General features: G+C 32.8%; 1 protein-coding gene across 3 annotated transcripts in view; it reads right to left on the reverse strand.

Moving 5' to 3' along the window:
• The window catches only part of CNTN5 (contactin 5), a 1,109,255-nt gene that overhangs the window by 232,565 nt on the left and 850,566 nt on the right, over positions 1-26,124 (reverse strand). For all 3 annotated transcript variants that reach the window (XM_045556882.1, XM_045556883.1, XM_045556884.1), the window contains 4 exons: positions 24,168-24,349; positions 14,034-14,170; positions 12,846-12,975; positions 10,690-10,840 (listed from right to left, as the gene is read on the reverse strand). In XM_045556882.1, the coding sequence (XP_045412838.1) occupies positions 10,690-10,840; positions 12,846-12,975; positions 14,034-14,170; positions 24,168-24,349 (600 nt within the window). The remainder of the gene's footprint in view (positions 1-10,689; positions 10,841-12,845; positions 12,976-14,033; positions 14,171-24,167; positions 24,350-26,124) is intronic.

The following is a 26,124-nucleotide window of genomic DNA, read 5'->3' on the forward strand; positions in this document are numbered from 1 at the left end:
AGGCCGAGGCGGGTGGATTGCTCCAGGTCAGGAGTTTGAGACCAGCCTGAGCAAGAGTGAGACCCCGTCTCTACTAAAAATAGAAAGAAATTATCTGGCCAACTAAAATATATATATATATAAAAAATTAGCCCGGCATGGTGGTACATGCCTGTAGTCCCAGCTACTGGGGAGGCTGAGGCAGTAGGATCGCTTAAGCCCAGGAGTTTGAGGTTGCTGTGAGCTAGGCCGACGCCATGGCACTCACTCTAGCCCGGGCAACAGAGCGAGACTCTGTCTCAAAAAATAAAAAATAAAAAATAAAAAAATAATAAAAATAAATAAAATAAATAAATTTGCATTATTCTGGGTTATTCATTCTCTGAGAGAGAGCAAACTTAGAAATACCAAATACCTCTCAAAACAATGTTGATCTACAACAAGAAAAGTATTAAAATGCAGCCCAGAAGTGTTATGAAAACACCATTTTAAAAATTATTTTATTTATAAATTTGATCAGTTGGTTAATGTATCAATGAGAAGACATAGCCACAAATATTTGGATCAACAACAATACTGATGTGATCTAGCTTGCCATAAAGTAAGGTGAAGAAAGAGAAAAATAAAGGCAGGATGAAATTGTGGCCACTGTGTCTCTTAGTTTGTGTTTTGGCTCTATGACTTATATAGAAAGGAAAATTAAAATAAAATTAAGTTCTTTATTTGGAGAATCTTCTGAACATTTGTGAGGGGTATGCATGTGTATGTGTGTGAAAATTGTCTCTAAAATTAGTTATGCAGCTTTTGAGGATACAGGGGGAAGCTGAATCCTCATCAGAAACGTAAACACTAAGAGGGAATTGCATCATTATTCTCCATGTGGAGTAAAATGCAATATCACTGTTAAACCATTTGATTGCTAGCATTATCATAGAATCATTGACTAGCACCAGACTTGATTTTTGTTGTTGTTGTTGTTTGTTTGTTTGTTTTGAGACAGGGTCTCTCTCTGTCACCCTGGCTAGAGTGCTGTGGTGTCATCATGGCTCACTGTAACCTCAAACTCCTGGCTTCAAGCACCCTCCCTCCTTGGCCTTCCAAAGCACTGAGATTATGCCCCAGCCCAGACTTTGTTTTAAAGCTTAGCTTTGCAATGGATGACATTGAACAAATCAGTTCTTTTAAGTTTAAATTTCAACATTTGTATATCAGAGATAACAATGTCTAACTTAGAAAGTTATAAATTGGCACATACTGGAAACTAATACGTTAGAAGTTTACTGAAATTATTTATCTAACTTCCCATTATCTACAGCCTCCTGATAATTATATCTCCTTGAGCATTTCCAGTGCTGAGAAAGCCTAAGAATATAGTCCTTTCCTTTTGAGTTGGATTTCAAATGTTATTATGGATGACTACCATGCTACAAAAAGGGGAGGAGAGGGAAGGGGAAAGTGTGAGTAAAGATCACGTGGTGAGAAAACACAGGACCTGTTTTGGGGAATTGTGAACGTTCATTGTAGTTTGAAGATAGAATAGTTTGAAAGTTTTTTATCTTTAGGAGAATGGGGGACAGAAAGGGGCAGAAATGTGTACAGAGACACAGAGGGAGGAAGATAATTGAGGAAGTAATCAAGCTGGTGTAGACTGTGAACTCTACGTTGATAGGTACCCTGTATGTTTTCTTCACAACTTCATTCTTGGTACCTAGCATTGTAGCATACAGGCATTTACAAATATTAGATAGAACCATGTGTAAATGTTGCTATTCACTCATTTTTATCAAACAAAAGTGATAATTTCATATAACTTAACTTAATATTTTAGATGGATTAATGAATAAATGAGGAAAAATTATGGAGAACCTCAAACACTATACTGTTGAATTATGTTTCTAGTCATAAAAGACTCTGATCAGGAGTTTTAGCAAGTAGATGGCACTGTCAAATCTGGGTTTCAGAAAGATTCCTCTGGCTTGGTTTATATGGGAGAAATGAAAAGTAGAATTTAGGATATTTGCTACTTGAGAGGTCTTAAGTAGCATTGGCAAAAAAAGAAAAAAAGAAAGAAAGAAAGAAGAGGAAGAAACTCAGGAGGGAAGAGGGAAAATGGTTAACCATATGCTTAAACTAGCTGGAAAATCTCATTTTCTGTTCATTGAAGGCCTGTTCAATGAGTTTGTTGATTGAAGGGATGATAGAATAAGAGAGGGGTGTATTTTGAATTATTTTCAAAACCAAGAAGTTCCTCTCCTTAAGTGTAAAAAAAATGTTACAAGAGGATGAGTGTATCCTCTCCTTCCCTTTTTATATGTTCAGATCAAATGGAAACTATTTGAAATATTTGAATTGTATAATTAGAAATTTATGCCACTTTAACTTTCTTAAGGAAGTTTCCCTGTACATTTTCAGTGTTTGCCTTAACATTCTTCAGTGATTATAAACATAGTATATAATAATTATATCCAGTATGTAAAATAGACATTAGCATAAAATAGAAATTAAAATTATCCATAATCCACCTCTTAGAGATAACCTCTGAGAAATTAGCTGCATTTACTTCCAGTATTTTTAATGTAAATATTTGTGTGCATGCATGCATTTTCTCCTCAATTGAAATTTGTACCATATTGAAGAATTTCTTCCATTGATAACATATCTTCATCATTTTCTCATTGTCTTTAAGTACTTATCAAAAACATGTTTTAAAAAAATCTATATTGTTCCATATATATATATTTTTTAGTTTTTGTTCCAATAATTTTTGACTTTTCCTATATGGAACATGACTGTGTTTACTTATACTTTCATCATGATTTATTACAGAATGCTTTTAGCTTTTTGCTTTGGGAGCCCTAATATCTATTAATTTGTTTATATATACACATACATATATACATACTTTATTTTCGTGTTTTACTTATGCTTGAAAACTATTCTTTTTACATGTGCTTGACATCTTGTTACCGTATTTATGACTATCACTTAACCACTATGCTTAATGATGTGTGTTGTGCATTAAAAACTCTCTTGTGCTCCTGTGTTCACAAGCCTGGTTTTGCCAATGGTTAATGCTCTTAGTTTCACGTCTTTCTTTCACTATTTCTCTCAGGGCCCCAAAATCTCTTCTCCAAATATTAACCTTGAGGTCACTCAGGTACACAGCCCCTAGTCAAATGGTCAGAGTCAAGGAAGACATGAGTGCAGCTCAACTAGCCTGAGGTGAGATGTTTGTTGATTCCTATCCTCTTATTCTCTTATTCTTATCCTTATGAGTTTGTTGAGGTAAATTTCCTCTGGGAAAATTTGAAACAGTCTGTATTCCTTCTTTTGCTTGAAGCAGTACATGGAATTACACAATTCTGAAAATCTATGGAATCTAATATTCTTCCTCTGTATCAGCATTTATTGACATTATTTATTAACTTCTTCTAATCCTAAGATTCCATTGCTGGATGCACAATTTCCAAAAGAGTTCTGGATTAGCATGGATGGAGTGGAGTAGGGACAGTAGCATCTAACCACCTTAAAGAGTGGCTTATATGTGGTAGGGGAGCTCCAGCCTGCCTTTGTAGTGAGGCACAGTTTCTGGATTTAGTAGATGTGGGCATAAAATAGAGGTTAGTGGAAGATTACCTCTACTGGCTTTTTATCTTGACTTTGTTGTAGTTTCAGAGATTTAGGCTTGAAATGAGCCATTGATCATTTCTTAATATAGCCCATTTCTACTTGAAGGGGTGATTCCTCCTAGAAGTTGAGAGTTTGTTCATATATATTCTTAATTTCCATGGCTGCTGGGGCACTGTATTTTTTTTTTCCTTTTGTGTTTTTAGTAGCATTGGTGAATTAGGCAGGGCTTTGTGCAGTTAGTTTTCAGTGAAATCAAGAAATCAGTGTCCTAACCCCATCACAGTGGATGTAAGCCCATTTCATCCTCATCTCTGTAAGCTCAGTGCACCTACAGAATGGCAAGTTGAAATCCCTGAGTGATAATATATCTTATATTGTTAGCAGCACATAGATACCAAACCTTATAAAGTCAGTTATCAACTTTCTCCTCCCTTAGATAAATAATGTCATTTTGATCATTTTATTTTCTTTGAAAATAGATTTTTAATTTACAAAGGAAATCAAATGATGTATCCTTAATATATGAATGCTCATTTCCCCTCATTATACAATTTCTTAGACACTGAAGATAACTGAGATACCTAGGGTCTACATTGTTTTATGTTCTTAATATGTAAAAGACATTGTCACAGAGGAAACAACAAAACAGCTTGTTCATTAGCAAACACAGCATGTAGGTGGAAACAAAGGGACAGAAACAAGACTCTAATTATACCTATGAATTGCTCTTCTTCCTTAGAAAGAGAAGACCCTGTTTCCTCCTCAGTAACAGTGTCCTTTAGGGCTTTTACTAAGACTGTATTTTTCCATATGTCTGTGAGTCAGTATGTGAGCTTGGTCATTGTTGCCTAATAAACACAACATGAATTCCCACTAGAAGTCAACTAATGGGTACTTCAAGTGCAATTTTCTATGCCTGTTAAATGAATAAGTTGAAAACTTTGCCATTCTGAAGCTCCTTTGGTGAGCAGGGGACTATATTATAAGGGATTTTGGACAAGTCTTTGCTTAGATTATAGTCCCATGAAAGAAAAATTATTCTATAATACTGCCCCTCTGTAGAATACTTTTTATTTTTTTGGATGCAGGAGTTCTTAAGCATCCACTTGAAATATAGCCCATTATTTCACTGTGACTGGTACCTTCCTCTGCCTAGAAATGAAAACTGGTGCTTAAACTACTTTGAAATTTGAATAACTGTGAATAATTTTAAACCACATATGGTGTATTCAATGGGGTTCAATAATAGTTTACATATGTGCTGATAGAAAAGAAACAAACTGCACCTTTGCCAAAAACTATGTATTTTCATTTTAGCCAATATTGTCTTTGTCCACAAAAAGCATAGGAAATTGAACATATAATAATGAAGACTTAATATTTGTGCACTGCTGGAGTGCTTCGGGATGATTATATTTTAACAAAAGTTAATGGCCAAGTAATGGAAATAATGAGCTAAAGTGAAAATCCAATATGAGTTTGATGAGCAGAACATTCTGAATGAAAGCGTACTAGGGAAGAAAATCCCTATGGAACATTTTACATTGTAGTACTACTGGAGTTTATTAGTTTTAGTATGAAAATGGACATGATTGATAAAGGAACCTAAGTGAATGTGTGCTGGTGATCTCCAAAATAAATTGGGCAAAATCTTGAGATCTCTTAAAGAGAAAGAAAAACAGTAAAAAAAAAAAAAAAAAAAAAAAAAAAGAAGAGGTTTTTAAAAGACTTCATCTCTATTTCCATTAATTCCCCATGTATATTTATCTATATTTGCTCATGGCCTGTAAAGCTGATCATGGAACAAGTAAATATTTGGTCTGCTAACACAGGAACCTATCCTAAAGATACTCAACTAGGAGTAGGTAAGGGAGAGGAGAGCCGCAACGTCAGGAATAGATAAGACATGGAGATTTGGGGGTCTGATGAACAAAGAACGGTGTTTTGGCGACATAGATTGATGAATAACAAGTCTATGACAAAAAAGACTCTTTTAGTCCTATAAAACAACTAAAGTATCCTTTTCCTTATATAATTGAGAAAGAAAGGGAAACGGTAAGAATTTTCAGACTATTGATAACATAAATTGATCCCAGTATTCAAAAATTCAAAGGTTCAAATGATACCATGATTATCACTACCATCATCATCATCATTGGAAATACCATTATCATCACGATAGCATTCACTGAACAATTAGTAGATTGATTTTATATATAAAATTTTATATATAAAATTTCATTGAATTCTTGCAATCCAATGAGCTTATTGTTTTAATTTAAATTCTAATTTTATAAGTGAGGTAATAAATTGGGCATCTTGTTAAAAACTTCATAATCTGCAGGAAAAGCAGGGCAACTGAGTCCTTTTTTGATATGCTGAGCTATATTCTTCCACAATGATAAAACGTTTTGCGAATTGTAATTGTTACACACTATTGTTAAGCAATTGTCATCATCATTAGCAAAAATGTAATTTACTATTTGAAGAGCAGCTTATATTCATCATTCTGTGATATAAACAACAAACAACTATAAACAATTCATAGCTCTGACAGAATCCATTCTTATATATTATAGGTATATGAGTTAGGGCCAAATGAATGAAGTATTTAGTAGTAATATAAAAGGGGTCTTCATAAAGTTCAAGTAAAATGTATATTATGAAAAAACTACACATTGATTTTGACATTATTTTGCATCAAAATAAACTCATACTAACTTGTTATACCATGTCTGAACAGGGTCTAGTTTGATCCTTCTAGTGCTAAGAAGGATAAGACATCCCTCTGAAAAGAGCTCCTGTCAGGCCAACATAGATTCTACTAAAATTAAAGTAAAAGAAACATCCTCTTTATGATGAAGCTTTGGCTGGAAAAAATATAGTGAAATCATTAATGCTTTACAAAAAGTACATAGGGGCAATGTCCCAAAGAAATCAACAGTTTACAAATGAATAACTCATTTTAAGAAGGAATGAAGCCTGCAGTGGCAGATCATTCATATCAATTTGTTAGGAAAAAAATTAATCTGTTATTTTCCTAATTGGAAAGGACTTATGATTAACCACATAAATAACAGCCAACACCATACACATCTCAATTGGTTCAGCTTACACAATTCTGACAGAAAAATTAAAGTTGAATGAATTTTGAATGGATGTCAAAACCATTGTGCCCAGATCAGCTGCAGACAAGAACAGAGCTTTCAATGGAAATCTTAAACAAGATCTCAAAGCACTTCTTTGAAGAATTGTGAGAAGATATGAAACATGGCTTTACCAGTACAATCCTGTAAACAAAGCACAATCAAAGCAATGGCTGCCAAGAAGTGGAAGTTGTCCAGTCAAAGCAAAAGTAGACCTGTTAAGAGCAAAGCTCATGGTGACAATATTTCAAGGTATTTTGGTTGCTGACTTTCCGGGTGGCCAAAGAACAACACCTGTTTATTATGAGAATGTTCTGAGAAAGTTAGGCAAAGTTTTAGCAGAAAAACACATGGGAAACCTTCACCAGAGTTTTTCTCCACCGTGACAATGCTCCTGCTCATTCCTGTCATCACACAAGGTCAATTTTGTGAGAGTTTTGATGAGAAATCATTAGGCATTCTCCTTATGGTCCTGATTTGGCTCTTTCTGACTTCTGTTTGTTTCCTACTCTTAAATATCTTTACAGGTCTCCCATGTTTCTTCAGGTAGTGATGTTAAAAGGACTACATTTGACATGGTTAAATTCCAAGGATCCTGTTCTTCAGGGATGGACTAAATGGTTTGTATTATTTCTTACACAAGTATTTGACCTTGATTGAGTTTATGTTGAGAAATAAAGTTTATATTTTTTAATTTTTATCCTTTAATTTCCATTTTTCCTATATATATATAGCCTGTGGTTTGAAGAAGACCCCACCCCCACTAAAACAAACACAATAAAACAAAAACCTGGACAATTCAGTCAAAATATGGCAGAAAAGGGTAAACCAAATGGCTAGTTGCCAGCATATTAATAAATGACTCTAACTTTCAGTTGTTATATCATTGTGCTTATAGTTTAGAGTAAATTTCAATTAATTCTAGATTAAAATTCACCTTTCTGAATTTCTGACTTGTTTTCAAATGATTAGGTGATTTTTTTCTCTACAATTAAGATTTTTCATTACATTTTTATGCCATTGCTCTAGACATAACTTTATACTATAAAAGTGGTTGATATATTTACCATATTCAAATATTTCTTTTATAATATATATTACTTTAACTCCTTTTTTCCCAGTGTAATATTGTCATTTATTTTCCTTTATAGGAAACTGCCATTTACTATTTCAATCTTTCTTTGGAATGAACCCTAAATAACAATGAAAGCTGTAATGAAGAACAAAGCTAATTCATTCAACATTTTTTCCCTCATTGTAGGTTGGATGAGTGGGGAACATATTTGATGTATATTACATGAATGGTGTGTATACTTGTATTCCAAAAAAATAAACCATGATTTGAATATGCACTCCCAGTGAAAAATATATAGGACGCAAACTTTCTCTTGAAGCCTTAACAGTTTTCTGACACATCCTTTTCCATTTAAATATTTCCATAAGAAAATAAGTTATCATTGTACCTGAGATCTTATTTTAAATAATGTATAATAAATACATTTTAAGTTATGAATTTCAAGTTTCTACTCATATTTTTAGAATGTACCGTTTTCCAACTACCTATATGGGTCTTATTATATTATTTTGTATAATTTAAATCTTAACCTTTCATTTTAATAATTGGATGTATTTTTGAGGGGTGTGTGTGGCCAACTAGATTTTATTCTTCATAAAACCTTGGACTGCCTGAATGGTAATAAATTGTTCATCAGTAAAAATGGTATTTTGTAAGAGTAAAAAATGTACTATATATTTGAGCTCTGTTATGAATAAAGCCAGTTTATATATCTAAACATATAGATCTGCCTACCCTGAACTGTACTTTTAAACTTCAAAACAGTAAGTTGTAACAAAAAAACTCATAATCCTGTTACTTCTCTCAATACTTTTGCTTTAGTAAAAGGGATGCCACCTAATTTTTGAAACTCACAATGTGATATTTGTGAATAGTTGATGATGGATATTTTTGTGAATTGCAATAAATAGGACAAGGCTCATATGCCACCCACAAACATAAAACAAAGTAATGCACTTCAGATTGAATGGCTTGCAATAATAAAGCATATATATTTTGATGACATTATAAAATTTTTCAATACATTTAGAAAACATGATAACATAGCAATGTAAATTATTTGTTCTTACTATACCACAAAAGCAATGTTCTTCTGCTTTAATAAGCTTTGTGGATTTTTTTTTCATATTTTTATGAGTAACCATCCAAAAATATTCAATCATTATTTGATCAATTTAACCATATGCAATACTGATATCACAATTTGTGATATAGCCCAAAGATGGCGCTTTGGAATGCTGAATACTTTGTACTGAGGAAGTTTGAAAGGGCTTTGGAAGTGAAATCTTTTTGACTTTCTCTCATCCTCCTGTCTCCGACTCCTCTTCCTCCCCTAAAACAAGTCATAGAAACCGTAATTCCTCTCTTCCAAGGTGGATTATAGAAACTAAAACTCCTCTTCCCCAAAGCAAGTCATAAAACCTAGATGGGTTGACCTTCTCCCCTCTCCCTTGAAGTCTCTATGTGACAGGTGACCTGTCCTATATCTGGAGAAAAAGAATGCCACATAGAAAAGCCAAGAAGAATCTGAACAGGAATGCCTTGCTGGGTTTCCTCACCTTGATTTATTACTATTAGATCATACCCTTTTAGTACAATCACATTTCTACCCAATTGCCTATTTTTCATTGAACCTACACATAAAAATAGACAATTTTCCCTAGATCTTTTGTTCTTCATTTCTGAAGCCTCTTGTGTTACATAAAACATTGATTAAATAAATTTTCTATGCTTTTCTCTTGTTAACTTGTCTTTTGTTATAAGAGTGTCAGCTGTGACCCTTATGATGGGTGAGGAAATGCAGTAGCCTTTTCCTCCCCTGCAACATGACCCATCCCAATCCCAGGTGATCACCCTTTCCAGGCATCAGAGATCCTTGGGCCTGAACTGAAGCCAATCATTTCACATTATTTCATCTGAGACAGATATTTAAATCAGTGTCTCTCTGATTTGATGGGAAACAAAAATATTCTAAGAAATATTTTCAAATTTTTCAAAATATTCCAAAATTAACTAAGGAATTATTCAAGTAGATCCCTAACGATGATTTAAATTATTTTAACTATGTAAGTACTTAGATCTGGAAAAGCATAAAACTAGTTATAAACTTATCCTCATAGGTGAATTAAAAACAAAATTCAAAACAAAAATATGGAATGTTATTTTGACATAATGGAGGGTATTATTTTGTCAAAGCTGAATCACAACTTGTAATGGCAATATGGTAATGATGATAGAGCATGAAACATTTGAACTTGGCATACATAGATTGTATTGATTCTCTCATCATTTTTCTCCATTTGCACTCCTATGATATCCTTTGGCTTTTACTTGACAAAGATAGATGATCCCATGTTAAATATTCCTCTGCACATTTCGCATTTGCCTGTGGCAATCAAAGTAATCCTATACTACTTTGTATCAATGTGGTTGAGAAAAAAGGCAAACATTAGTACAAATATAGCATAGAAGTATTCCATCATAAGGTAATTATATAAAAGATCTAGAATTTGTTTCTACTATTTTTAAGTATTAACATGGAAAGAAAACACACCCCTTACAAACTATCATAGATAACTGTTGGACTCTCAAAATGCTGAACCAAAAAGAAACATAAAAATAACTAGCTTAATGAAAGTGTACTTTTTTCATAACCAAGTGAAATCCCCAGCTGGTGCTAAGACCTGATGGAGGCAAAGAGATCTGGCCATATTGAAGTAGAACTGTGGGTTCTTTTAAAATCAGTATATAGACAAAGCCATATTTCAATCAGTTTATGAAATGTATCTCACAAGCATGTCATTAGCACCTTCAAAGAAGCCTAATCTTATAGTTTAAATTATTAAATAGACTTCTAACCTTTTGTTCTCTCTAACTGCTTTGTCTCCTTTCTTCCAAGAGATGGTTGGTTTTGGAGAGCCTTGGGGTTTGCACTCTATGACAACTTCTCGGGCTTTGGTAACAATTATTGTTTTCTTCAGTTGATTCAGTGCAAAAGTAGGAGCTGAAGCTATTAAAAAGAAAATGTTAGTTCTACCAGAATCAATGACAATAATTTATAATGGTTGATTCATGAAGATTTTGCAACTTTTTCTTCTGGGATACATTTCTTATAAAATCATAAGATATTTATGTATAAAAAGGCAATAACTCAAAATTTAATTTATTATTAATTAATAGATATCATACTGGCTGTTGTTCCATCAGTAGGCGATGGTTCCATACAAGTTAAGATCTACAGGTAAAGGCTATTTGCAAAATAACATGCTTTAATTATGATTAACAACTTCAACTGTGAAAGACGAATGAACATCTTAGGCAAAAGGTCAAGAGGATAATCAAGGAAGTCTATTTGGATTTCCTTTGGAAAGATGGAGGTTACCTGTGAAGAAGATAATCCTATGTCTTTCATTTCTTATATAGTGAATTGTAATTTAATATATATATTTAAACTTATAATAATTAAATGCAGTTTGAAGAGAAACACATTTTTAAGACATGAAATTATTTAAATTTCAATTAAAAATTTTTATTTATTTTTTGGTAAATTTTTCAGTAATTTACCTAGGTCTGATCATTAATTAATATTATCATTTTTATTGGATTTTTATCAAGACACTGTTGAATCTAAAAGAGAACCTGAAAGACATGACTACAAGTCTATAATATCTGAGACATTTATTTATACCAAACTGATAATCGTATGTGTATTTCTTAAGTATTTTATGTCTACCATATAGCAGTATAATGCATGGCATAACAACATTAAAACAGATTATAAGTATATAATTGATACATATTAAAAGATCGAAAAAAAGTGAAGAAATTTATGGGGAAATTTCAGGTAACATTTTTGGTTGTCTACTGGGACTAGAATTTCAAAAAAAAATTGAATATATGTCTAGTGAATGAGAAGGGTTTGAGAAGTATTTCCAGGTAAACTATTAACGAGGTGAAGGCTGAATAAGCCTTTTAATTCAGAGAGAGTGGAGTGTGATTTGATAAAAAAGTACATTAACATTTGATTGGTTAAGATGCAGGAGATTGAGACCTGAAATCCTGTGTCTAATTTGGATGGATTTTTGTACTGTGGAGAAATTTCAAGTGCAAACATTCATAATTCAATAAATTGATTTATGATGTATTACATTTAGCTGATGTGTAAATGGTAGTTTTCCAGATTCCTGAGATCTCTGATGTTTCTGTTAATGTTATACTTTGGGAATTTAAATGGGATATAGAATGTACACTGGGGCTTCTGCCCACTTTGGGGAGACAGTGAGTTAGTATCTCTGTATTACAAACATCCCAGAACAAAAGTTTAGGAAATCATCAAAGTAGGAAAAGTAAAATCCTTCCCAGAGGCCCAAATATGCTCATTCTGGGTAGTCCACTTTACTAGATTGATTCTTTCCTGTAGCATTTAAATAGTGAAGTAGTGCTAATACCTGGGTTACATTCTGATCCAGAGTGTAACCCTAGGAGCCAGTAGTGCCTGGCCTCAGGAAGGCTTGCTTTCCCTTTTATGTAAGGATGTTAACAGTTGATGCCACATGAGGAAAGGGTAGTTTATCCTGTAGCCCTGTCTTGCAGGAGCCACACACCTACTGGAATGTAGGAGCTGCTTGGGAAAACAGGAAGCATGGCTATGGGAGCAGGGATGGGCTGCTGGAATTCTACATTCTGATCTCCTACATTCAAGGCATTTTTCTTTGAAAACTAACATATATTTCTTTATGTAATTTTTTAACATCATAGCAAGACATTGTGTAAGCCTTTAAAGATTAAAACTAAAGTTAGAAAAAACATATAAACAAAAAGTTATGGGACGGACTATACACAATGTAAACCTGTCTGCTAAAGTTGTAAAAAAATATATCAGCAAGACATAGTATTTCTTTTCAAGCCATAAAATAGGTTTTTACAACTGCATTGTAAAACTTCAGCATAGTAAGAATTAGAGCATGAAAAGAAGCAAGTCTTTTTTTCTATTTATTTACTTAGAAATTGCATACCTAGAATCTTCAGCTCAGCACTAGCATAAATGGCTCCATATTTATTTTCAGCCAAACACTGATACATTCCAGCATCTGATTGATTCACACTGTGGATCATCAATACTCCATTAACCATCTCAACCCTACTCTGTAATGGAATAAAAAAAATTAGATCTAGAATATAAACAAATCATACAGATTTTATGGGTACTCTCCTAGACCCAGAAAAAAAAATCTGCAAATAATGCAGGTAAACATTATTGGCAATTTAGAAATGCAAATTTACTGTATGATTATTTTATTATAAAATGTCTCTTACAAATTATAATTATTTATTTGTCAAAAAGGAATTATAACTATATTTTCCTGTGACTATTCTTACAAGTTTTACTTTCAGTTTTGTTTTTAAAATAAGCTGCCATTGTTTTGGTATACTAGTTGAGTGTGTGAAATACAATCAGCAGATGATGCCTTTATTTGAATTCCTTTTACAAGAGAGAAGCAAGGAGTTCACATGGTAGAAAGGATTGAGGTTGTAGACATGGGATCAAAGTTAAAAGTAGCCCATCATAAAAACAATCAACAAGTATGTTGATCCAATAAGAGTTTGCCTTTTCTCTCACTTCCCAATAAGCTAATACAAATAGAAAATTGCTTTGCAACTGGATTTTAAACAAAATTATCAACTATAAAATATACTTCATTATTGGAAAAAATGTAATGTAGGGGATAGAAAATTGAGCATGTAAAAATTAAGGTAAACTAAAGCCAAGAGCACATTTCAAAGGCAAATTTTAAATTTGAAATGCTGTTAAGCAACCGAGTGTCATGTCTGCTTAATGCAAGCAAATCATTTTTTAAATCTTAGTGAGCAATGCTCCGATTATATGTCAACAGAGATACCAAGTAATTTCAGGTGATATCTAAAAGTCAGCTAGAATTGGCAATGAGTCTATGATAGCCATTGATAGTTTCCTAAGAATTTGTAGAATTGAGAAAAATCTTAAAGAAGCAATGTATTACTCAAAAATATAATGAGGTAATTAAAATACAAATAAAATGCTGCTTATATATTTGTTATATTTGTCACTCAAAATACATTAAAAAGCAGAAGTAGGAAATGACTTTCAGTAAGACTAAAGGAGCCTAGTTTGTTTTGTGTGAAATCTTGTTACACTAGAATAGGTTAATGGCTCCCAACAGTACCTGAGGTGAGAAGGGTATTCCATTTTTCAGCCAACGATACGTGGGCCTGGGTTTTCCAGTAGCTTTACATTCCCAACGGAGAGGGCTTCCACTGTCTAACTGAGTATCATTCAGTTTTTCTACCCAGTGTGGGTAAGCTGTAAATGTAAGCATTAAAGAAGGGTGATTTCATGTCTGAAACACTTTACCAAGTTCAAAATTCACATGGAAAAATTTATTGCATTTTTTTTAGCAATTCATGTAAGCATGGGTATTTGGAAGAAGCATTACATACAGAATTCTAATTCCTGTACCAAAAAATAGCAGTGAAGATTTTTTGATAATTTAAAACACCTTTATAAACTAAGTGAAGTATATCTTTTTTATTTCTGATTTTAAAGTAAGTGCTTTGATTCTCCCTAAAGCACCAGAATTTGTTTAGTAGGTAGTGACGTACTTAAAGTCATTGCTATTTCAAAGTATTGAGGCAACATTAGCACATGTAGAAGTAATACATAAGGACCTATTACTGAATAACATTTTTTTCCTAATAGAAACTGAATGACTTTGGAAAAATAATTTTTGAACTAAAATCTTAATGTAAAATTTTTCTTAATTTACTTACATTCTTTCAATAGAATTTTGAAAGTTTTTAAATTTGTAACTGAGAAAAAATACTTTTATCAAGAATGAGATACTATTGTAATTGTATGAAATATGTAAGATACAAGTTAAAGTCTCTTTCTTCCACTGGGCAATTTTTAAAGAAAAATATTGAATAAAAGTGACTCTTTGTCCAAAAATCTTCTGTTTAAAATAGTCAAAACAATAAATATTAAAAATATTGAACTGAATTTATTATCTCTCTAGCAACATTTTTGGCAAGAAACTATAAAATATTTTACTCTGTGCTAGTGAGGGCTTTGATCATTCATTCATTCATTCATATGTTCATTTATCTCACACTATGTAGTCCTTGTTCAATCTTAGAGGCTACTAGGAATACAGAAACAGCTAAGTTCCATCATAGAGTTTTTACTGTGATAGAGGCGATCCAAAGTCATTGTCAAGGAAAAGGATAGCATAGGAAAGAACATATATTGAAGGAAACTGCACATGAATATCAGAATAGTGGGTATGAAGGGAAAACAGATGCCTAAAACCAAAGCCAGTGTAGAAGGGAGAAGAAAGAGCAAGAAATAAATTTCATTTATTAAAGGCCAGTTCCAGATACTACTATGTCTTAGACACTGAACTAAATTCTCAATTAATCCCTGTAACATTCTTCCTTAAAACAAACATATAATATTTTATGAATCAGGAAACTTTGGCTCAAAGAGGTTAAGGAAATTGCTTGTCTCTATGTGGGAATTTTGTTTTTATTAGCTCATTGGTCTTCTAGCCAATACAGTCTGTTCTTTAAGAAAGCCTACCGTGGCATGACATTGTCAGAATCTGTAGGCCTTTAAATACATTCTGTGATTCAACTTTTAAGACTAGAAACTATTATTTAAATAATATTAATATTATAATGATGAGTTTCAAATATTAAATCATGAGTTTTGTACATGGCTTCCAAAATCAGTCTCTTTGTAGTAATATGAGAGATCTTCAAAAAGTTCATAGAAAATGCATATTATTTTTGTCAGTCATTAAAACATTCATATTCCCCCCCCCAAAAAAAAGAAAATGCATATTATGAGAAAACTACGCATGGATTTCAAAATTTTTTGCACCAAAATAAACTCACATTAATTTTTTCTAGCATTTCTGAACAGGATCTAGTTTCAGGCACAAAGAAGGATAAGACATCCCTTCGAAAAGACCGACATAAATTCTGCTAAATTTGAAGAAAAAGCAAACATCCAATTTATGGTGAAGCTTGGCTGGAAAAAATACAGTGAAATCATTGATGCTTTATGAAAAGTTTATGGGACAATGTCTCAGGGAAATCAATAGTTTACAAATGAATAACTCATTTCAAGAAGGGACAAGACAATGTTGAAGATGAAGCCCACAGTGGTAGACCATTCACATCAATTTGTGGGGAAAAGTTAATCTTGTTCTTTTCCTAACTGAAAAGGACTGATGATTAACAGCAAAAATGATAGCCAACACCATAGACATCTCAATTGGTTCAGCTTACACAATTCTGACTGAAAAATTAAAGGTAAGTAAACTTTCCATTTAATGGGTGTCAAAACCATTGTGCCCCGATCAGCTTCAGATAAGAACAGAGCTCTCAATGTAATCTTAAACAAGTGGTATCAAGATCCCAAAGCACTTCTTTGAAGAATTATAAGAAGAGATGAAACATGACTTTAACAGTAGAATCCTTTCAACAAAGCACAATCAAAGCAATGGCTACCAAGAAGTGAAAGTGGTCCAGTCAAAGCGAAAGTAGATCTGTCAAGAGCGTAGGTCATGGTGACAGTTTTTTCAAGTCATTTTTGTTTCTGACTTTCTGGATGGCCAAAGAATAACACCTGCTTATTTTGAGAGTGTTTTGAGGAAGTTAGGCATAGATTTAGCACAAAAACACATGGGAAAGCTTCACCAGAGAGTCTTTCTCCACCATGATGATGCTCCTGCTCATTCCTGTCATCACACAAGGTCAATTTTGTGAGTTTTGATGAGAAATCATTAGGCATTCTCCTTATGGTCCTGATTTGGCTCTTTCTGACTTCTTTTTGTTTCCTACTCTTAAATATCTTTACAGGTCTCCCATGTTTCTTCAGGTAGTGATGTTAAAAGGACTGCATTGACATGGTTAAATTCCAAGGATCCTGTTCTTCAGGGATGGACTAAATGGTTGGTATTATTTCTTATACAAGCGTCTTGAATTTTTAGATGTTTATGTAGAGAAACATAGTTTATGTTTTTTAATTTATATCTTTTATTTCCATTTTTCCATGAACTTTTTGATGTCCTTTGTATGCTAAAGATACTAATAGGAGTGGTGAGATACATAACCAATATTAAACTCTACTTTTAAACTTGGGCTCTCTGTGTACTTTCCTACTCTGCCAAACTACTTTATACTATGCATGAGTCTTGTAATCCAAGTAAACTCGTTTGCTGTCTCCCAAGTACACAATGTATTTTCTTCAAATTATTCACTCCACATAAAATGTTGTATATATCTTCTCTATGTCTTTTAATTCTACTCACAATTCAATATTTAGTCTAAATTAAGAGTATTAAACACAGCCCTAAAGGGGAGTCATCTGTACCTTCTCTGGACACTATAGTTCTTATTCACTTGGAAAATAATTACATACCTCTCTTCTGTTGCTGACTTAAATTGTTATTAAATTTTTTACTTGATTACAGTTTGACACCCAGCTAGATAGTGAGATCATGGAGAACATAGTTAACTTGACATATATATTTACTTTAAACACAACACTGTCCCATATGTAATAGTTGATTATAAAGTATTGGTTAAGTAGATTTATTGATATATATCTTAATAAATTATAACTAATGTGGGAGTTAAAAAGAAATTAAAAGAGATCCTAACAAAGTTACAAAAATGAAAATTTAGGAAAAAAAGAACTGTTAAAATATTAAAATTGAAACAGATTTGACATCTGGAAAAAATGTTTCTTCAAACATATTTTGGACTACTTTGTAAAGTGGCCTAATTTAGAGTCCTGATTCCAAAATGAATTTGTCATAGGAGTCAAACAAGTGATCAATGACATGAAAAGAAATTAATTCCTGCTTTTCTTTCTTCAAACTCTATTTAGGTACCAATATAGGTGCAATGCTTACACTGAGAATAGAAATATAAATATGCCACAATGTCTGTTTGCTATCAGCTCACAATCTAGTGGGTGAGATATGATTAAAATAGTCTTCAAATTCACTCTATTAACAATTCTATAAATAAATGCGGCTTGTTACACTGCCCTCAGAATTAAAAAAATGCTATCACCTTATCAATTCTTGACAAATAAAAGATGTTTCAGATCTTGCTGCTTTTAACTATGATTCTCCCTGATTTGTGAATCTTTGTGTCGAGCTATGTAGTATGTACAGGACCCATATATCTATTTACATCTATAAGTATATCTATCGCTACCTCGATATCTATGTCTATATCAATATCTATATCTATATCTAGGACACATAATAGCAAAAAAAACCAAACAAATCACAATTGTAACTTGGTGATGTCACTTGGTTGTTTCTCAAGATGCCACATATATATATATATATATAAAGTGCCCATTAATTGATTTAATATAAAAGCTTTGGAGCAAGCCCAGACAGAAACACACAAGTACATACATACATACACATACACACATGCACACACACACACAAATGGAATTTGGTTATGGATCATGTTGCAATGAAGTCAAGCCCCATATTGGAGAAATACATTTAATGTCATTATTGAATAAACATTAACTAACATAAAGGCTATGTGAATTTATGAAATGCCACCTTTCATGACACACCTGGAAAAAGTAGGTTATGTTCAATACAAGATCAGCTCACCTTTTACAACAGATTTTTTTACAATGCAAGATGTTTTATAAACTAGTAGGTCTGTACTGTATGGACCATACCAAAAAAGATTATGTAAATGGACAGTAATAAAACTTAAAAAATTAAAAATTAAACACTGGATTAAAGACTGAAAGGATTTTTCTTAGGCCATGATACAAAAAAGACAGTATGGTATTTTTGAGGTTTTTTATAACAACAACAAAATTATTGGTAATATAAAATGAAAAACACAAAAGGTTACATTTAAAAGTTTTCTTTGGCAGAGGACTGCAAGTAACTAAAGGGCATTGGCTTTGGCTTCTGAATAATAACATGGGGTGAACAGATACCAAGACGTGGTCTGCATTGTGGGGAGTCTTGGATCTATCTGCAAAAGAAAATGGCAGGTTGGGCCACATTTAAAACAAACCTAGTAACTTCTTTCATCTAGCCATCAGGCCACCTATTTTAGGGTGTGGAAAACTGAGACATATGGCCCTTTAAACTCAGAAGCTGTTAAAACCTCACCAGATGCACTGTACTTATATAATGCATTTGAGCTTTAGATCAGTCTCTGGGTTACATTTTTTAAAACACTAAGCAGATGTGCATAAAGAAAATTCTTGTTAATTATCACTTGTCATTAGAAATTCTGTAATTCTCTACTGATAAATGCTAAGTATTATTGGTCTCCTTCGTTGCTTTTGTACTCTTAGGTATTATGGAGTCAACATATTTCATCCACATAGATCACTTTCAGTATTATGACTCTCAGCTCAGGGAGAGTGAGAGGGAACATGTTACACAGGAAAGATCATACAGTTGGAGGTGAATATGGGTTCAAATTCTAATGCTGTCATGCCTTTGCTCTAATATGTGACTGAGAATGAGTTACTTAACTTTAATGAGTCTCATCTGTGAACTGTAGATGGTAATTCCTATTTCAATGGGCTACTATGATGATTAAATATAATATATATTGATTACTTTCCCCCATCCATTGCCCATGCATAATATTCAACTTCATTTTCTATCAACTGTGAATATATACATGGCACCATTTTTATGACAATAGTAGAATTCAAGGCAAGAATTTTTTCTCTGAAGATATGGGATTGGAAAAAATTCTTTATGTATGAAATTATTAATCAGGAATCTACAGTTTTATATCACTTGCTACAGTAAATCTTTAATGGATTGTAATAGATAAAATATCCTTAAAACCATGCCTAATACAGATAAATACAATTTAAAAAAATAAAAATAGTGAAAACTAGTGTCAAGGATTTTAATATATGTAACAGTTTTTTCTAACATTAATAAAATATAGCAAGTAGGAATTATCTACTCTCCATCTCATTCTCATCCCCCGCTTTAGCTCAGATCATCAATATCTCACTGAGAAGTAGCATCCTAAAGTTGAGGGGGAGGTAGGAGTTGACTTCTGGTGTCATTTCCAGTTCTAAGTTGTATTCTGGTTCTACTGCTTGTTATTAATGGTATCTTGGATAATAAATTCCTTAATATTTGAAGGCCTAGTTTCCTCATATATCAAATGGGAATCCTAATGCTTAAGGGTTATAGTGAGTTAATGTATATAAAATACCTAGTAGTATAGTAGTGTCTATAACATAAGCTCTTGGCGGTTAGTTTCTTTCATTAGTTCTGTAGTCTTTTCTGACTTTTACCTATTTTTCACAGTGAACCTTGTAAAATGATATGAATAAATAAGCATTAATATTTATAACAGTATAGAATTCTAACAAAAATTACCCACTGTTTGCTGAATATAGTGCTTAGTGTTGGAAAGAAATAAGATAAATAACAAAAAATATTCCTTGTCTTGAAAAAGCTTATAATCAAACAGCAGATGTTTGAATCTAAGAGTATTTGTAAGGATATTTTATGTATATTTTATAGAAATAAAGAAATCTATGATACTACTTCACACCAAAAATGAAATTGTATTCCTTGGCTGGAATATATAGTGTAACTTAATTTTCTTTTAAGTATTCTGGTTGCAGGTGTATTTTAATAGTGATATATTGCTAGTCTAAATAGTAAATATAAACTACCTAGAGCTCATAGTGACAGTGTCTTTACAGAATGACAAGTTACCAGTTAGTAGGGCACATGATATGTATTTAAACTCAGAGATCACACATTTTTATATAATAATATTTTCTGTACATAAAATACCTCCCATTGTGAGAGTTCTTTATAATGTAAAACTGCTTAAATGATGTTTGGATTTCTTTCCTTTCTCTCTACCTTCCTTCCTGTCTTCTCTCCTTCTTTCTTCATTTTTTCCTCATTCTTTCATCCTTTCTTTTTAATTAAAGACTTTAGCAAGCAAGAATTCAACTTATATTGGAAAAATAAAAACTTTCTATTTTATGTGACTAGTTAAAACCAGGTCTTTTTGATGAATCATCAGAAACTATAAGATATAGAAACAATCAAAGAAATAATTTAACCCATAAAAGGACTCTACATTATAAACAAAAGGTATATTCAATAGAATGATTATCAAGTTTATTCTAATGTTAAATTATTTTTAAAATTTTTGTATTTCAATTTTTTTTAGTTTGATATTTCCCTTTTTATATTATTTTTCAAACTTGATTATATTAGACATAGACATGTAAGTTTACTTTAATTTTTATTTAACTACCACAAACTTCTTTATGTTGTGTCATTTTTTGATGTTTATAATACAAATGCTGAGTTATAAACAATAACATAGATGGCTTAAATTATGTCGACCATCTATATTAGCACTCACTTTTGCAATGCTTTGACAAAAAAAAAAAAATGGGACTAGAAAGGCTTGCCTTGGAACCCTGGTTTATTTTTTGGGTCTAATAGCTAAACACTTAAAGCATTTCTGTAATTACACCAATAAGAAGAAAGTGAGCTATAGGAAAGATTGTTTAGGTTTTCAGTACTCTGTGAATATTGACCCTTTGGATAAAAAGAGTCCTACTCTACTTTTTCCAATAGGTAGAGGTCAAGTTACAGAGCTTCCAACAGTAATCCATTTTACTGAGAGAGGATACTAAACATAAACCATGGATACAGTGGAACATCCATGCATTATGCTATTTATACCTACTGCCAGTTAAGTAGAAACGTTGAACAATATCCTGTCTACATTTGATCGAGTTTGAGGGAGAAGAAAGCCCTTATGTCCAATATGACAGTTTCAAAAATACAAAAGTCAGATGAATATGTGATAACAGATACGTCTGGAAGTGAAATAGGGCACTGTTCATGATTGTCACAGGGCAACAGAAGTAAACTGGGATTACATAGGGCAAATCAAAGTGTATGACCACCTGATGGAGCGTGCTAGGAAGCCATCCTAAATATGGGGTATAGTGAGAGGTGACATGCTTTTAGGATACCTTGCCCAACTGTCGGAAATATATACCAAGTAGCTAGCTGGCCCAGTTTCTCTTTCTAGGCAATGGTCGGGATCATTTTTCTATTTAAAGTGATGCATTCTTTGGGTATATGTATTATAATTGTTCACCACAAGGAGAGCCCACAGATTGTTTCTTAGTAGCAAACTCTCTCACCAGAATGTACGCCAGTAATATGGGATGAAAGCAATTGTTTTTCTATGTTCCTGGCAATAGTCATTAGTGCCTATGAAGTAAGTATCTGGGGTGAGGCAGGGAGCAAGTAGAGTAGTGTGAAGCAGGAGCCTCCTCAGACTGTACAGTCTAATTCTGTTAATTTTTCAGTGTGGGATATTCTTCACTCCAGAGAGATCTGGGACTTTCTTTCAATAGCCTTCAGAGTAGCAGGAATTCCTTGCTTTTTTTTTTTTTTGTGGTTTTGAGTAGTAACATTCTGGTTGAACTATTGTCTTCCACTATCAGATTTTTGTCTGTACAAAGGGACATAACGTATTGGAATGTTAATCGCTGTTCCATTGGATACAGAAGCAACAACTTTTTTCCCCACGGCTATAGAGTTGTCACAACATCCATGGCCTAAAAATAACCAAAGCAGTGCTGATATTTCAATCTTTGAAACTTCCAAATGACTCTATTTCCCTTTCTTCCAGGATGCCTTCTAAGGAACTGATCCTCTCTAAAGCCTTCCCTGAGTCATCTGAGTAGAGTGCTGCACTCCCCTATCCTTGGCACATGCCTTTATCACAGCACATAGCATGCTCTGCTCTAATTTGGAGTGTATTTGTCATCTAATCCAATGGATCATGAGTTCCTTCAAAGCTCTATTGCTAGCAGGTAGAGCAGTAAGTTGCACTTAACAAACACTAATTGAATGAATGAATGAATAAAATGTGCAATGCATATTCAATTTGGTTAGAGTGCTGAATTCCTAAAGGAGTTGTTAAAGATAAGGAAAGACAGTTTCAATTCATATATTAATATTTCAAAATAGTCTTCAAGAGTTCCTGTAACAGACATTAAGCTTTTAGAAGAACTGATCCTGAAATACAGTGACTGTCATGGTTTCCTGGAGGAATCAGCCAATACACAATATTTTTTATTTTTTTTAAATATCAGCACATTATGAGGGTACAAAAGTTTAAGTTATGTATATTGCCCATGGCCCCCACACCCCCAAGTCAGAGCTTCAAGCGTGTCCATTCCCCAGATGGTGCACATCGCACTCATTATATAGGTATACATGCATCCCCTTCCCCCACCACCCACATCTGCCCGACACCCAATGGGTGTTATTCCCAAATGTGCACTTAGGTGATGATCAGGGAAACCAATTTGCTGGTGAGTACATGTGGTGCTTCCAATACACAATTTGGATAACTGTGTATTCAAAGCATCTATATTTGTGTATATCAATGCTCTGGGTTATTGTATTTCTTTCTTTTTTAGTGTCCTCATCTGGAAAATGAAAATACTATCACTTACCCCTTACGTATATTGTAAAAGCAAATATGAAAAGTGGATACAATTTGTGATCCTTAGAAATAAAGATGAGATAGCAAAAACTTTTGAACCAGATTTTCCTAATTCTTAGACACAACCTGGTTGACTCTTTGGCATTTTAGGACAATATAAACACTTGCAGGCTGAAGAGGCTATTTATCATACAGATGTATTAATTCAGGCCAGATGTCAGGGAACTTTCTGTAAAGGGCCCAATAGTAAATATTTTAGTCTTTGCAAAACAGGCATTCTCTGTCTCTACTTAATTCTGCCATAGAGAGGTAAAAGCTAACGTAGATGATATGTAAACAAATGGGTGTGAGTGTGTTCTAATAATATTTTATTTACAAAAACAGCAACTTGGCAGCATTTGTTTCATGGGCAATAGATTTTGACCCCTGATTCAGGCCTAGTACTAAATAGGTTAATAAAGTTTATAAGCTTTTCAACTTATCAGAGGGTGGTGTTGATGCCAGGAAAACATCTCATTTTTAAGGCTGTAAATTCTGTATGTTGTACAAAGAGACTGATAATTCCCCATTCATTTTTAATTTAAAGCATTGCTATGTGTAGGGTAATTTTACATGATGTTTTGCCATGCAAAAGAAGTATAATGATGAATTATTACTTGTTTTTTATTATACATAACAAACAATATTAATTTAAATTAGTTTGCATTTTCATCTTGACTCTAGGAACTAGGGCATCATGCTTTGCTGCAAACACTTACTGTATACTTGTAATTGTCCACGAAAGGAATTTTTTCCACGTGAGTTTTCAGCTCTGCACTCATATATGCCTGCATCATCCAGCTGTACGTTTGGTATTTCCAGCACTGCCTGAGATTTCCGCAGACGTGCTTTACTAGGAATATAACCATTAACCTTCATCCATGTGATTGTTGGAACGGGGCTACAACAGGGAGCAAAAATACTGTTAATACACTTTCCACTATTAGGAACATAGATTCTGTTATCTGGTAACTTGAGCACTTAATAGGTTGAGTGCAATAAAATGTAATCACAATTAAGGACCATGTGCTAGTTGATATACTTCACTTTCCATGTGGATTGTCTGGTAAGTAGTTAAATTACAAAAGAGTAGTTTCCTTTTCTTTCATATTTCAGGAAAGCAATACAGAGATAATGCATTACAGATTTTAATAGATTATTTTTTTAAATGGCATTATATTTTTTAATGACAAAAGTAATTTATTGAAATTACTAATATAGGCTTATTGCAATGAGTCAAACAAAAGGGTCATGAATTAAATAAATTAAAAACTTGTCCAGCCCCCATCCCTGCAAATCTGTCTTTCTGCAACAACAAATACTATTTACATGTAATCTCCTACATTGTCTTTATGATGCATATATTCACACATATGAGTTATTTTTGTTTTGTTTTTTAAAAGATATAAATCTTGAATACTTGCTATTTTATTATTAAAAGACTACATTCAATAAATATTGGCCTGATTTATTCTGGTTAATAGCTATATACTATTCTATTGTGTAGATGTACCAAATTTAATCAACTGCCCCCTATAGATGTTTAGCCTAGCCCCAGTTTTGTTTCCTTTTTTTTTTTTAACTACTAAAAATCAAGGCTGCTATAAACAACTTGTATATACTTGGTGCACTATTGCTTTTATTTTCTGTAGCAGACATTCATAAAACTGGGATTAATGGATTAAAGGGCGTGAACAATTTTCATGTTAATAAATATAGCCAGATTGTTTTTCAATAATATAGCAGCAATTCCCACACCTGTAAGTAACATAAAGATAGTTTTCCCATATCCTTGCTAGTATTACGTGTGATCAATTTGTTTAATTTTGTTCATATTGATAGGTAAATAAATAGTAATTTGTTGCTTATTTAATTAATATTTCCCTGAGCTCTAAGAAGGTTGAACATGTTTTCGTAAGTTTATTGGCCATTTGCATCTGCATTTTTGTGAATTGTTTCTTATGTTATTTTTCTTATTTTTCTTTCATTTTTATATGCTTATTTGCACTGTTTAATTTCTTAGACTTCTTTGGGTATTAAGGCCATTGAGACTTTGTTTCTCAGAAATATTCCCCACTAGTGTATGGTTAGCTTCTGATGGCATCTGTGATACAATTTTATAAACTTTTGGGGGAGAGACAAACATATCTATAGTTTCCTCCATGACTTCTGAATTTTTTCTTGTTTAGAAGATTATCTCTCAACTCAAGTTTTTCACTATTTTTTGTAGTATTCTTGGTAGCATTTTTCGTCACTTTAAAATATTTGGATCTTTGATCCATCTAGACTATATTTACCTTTTTTTTGGTGTGAGACAGGGACTACAACTAGTTGTTTCAGAATTAATAAATAAGGAAAACTCCTTTTTCCACAATATTTGAAATGCTGCCTTTGTCATATAATTGGTTTCCACATATTTGAATCTCTTTCAGTTCTGTTCCACTGATTTATTTAGTATTATTTATATTTAATACAGTTTATGCTCTGAACTCAGTTGACTTTCTTTAAGTTAGATTTTTTACTACTTCTTTCCGCATCGCCTAATCCAGAAATACATCCCTCTATGTTTCCAATCATATCTGTTAAAATCCTACCAAACCTTTGAGATTTGTCCTAAATGCATCCTCTTCAGCAATGTCCTTATTTGTGTAGTTAGCTAGAATATTTTTCTTTTAA

Source organism: Lemur catta, chromosome 7, assembly GCF_020740605.2.
Source record: "Lemur catta isolate mLemCat1 chromosome 7, mLemCat1.pri, whole genome shotgun sequence".
Classification (NCBI taxonomy): Eukaryota; Metazoa; Chordata; class Mammalia; order Primates; family Lemuridae; genus Lemur; species Lemur catta.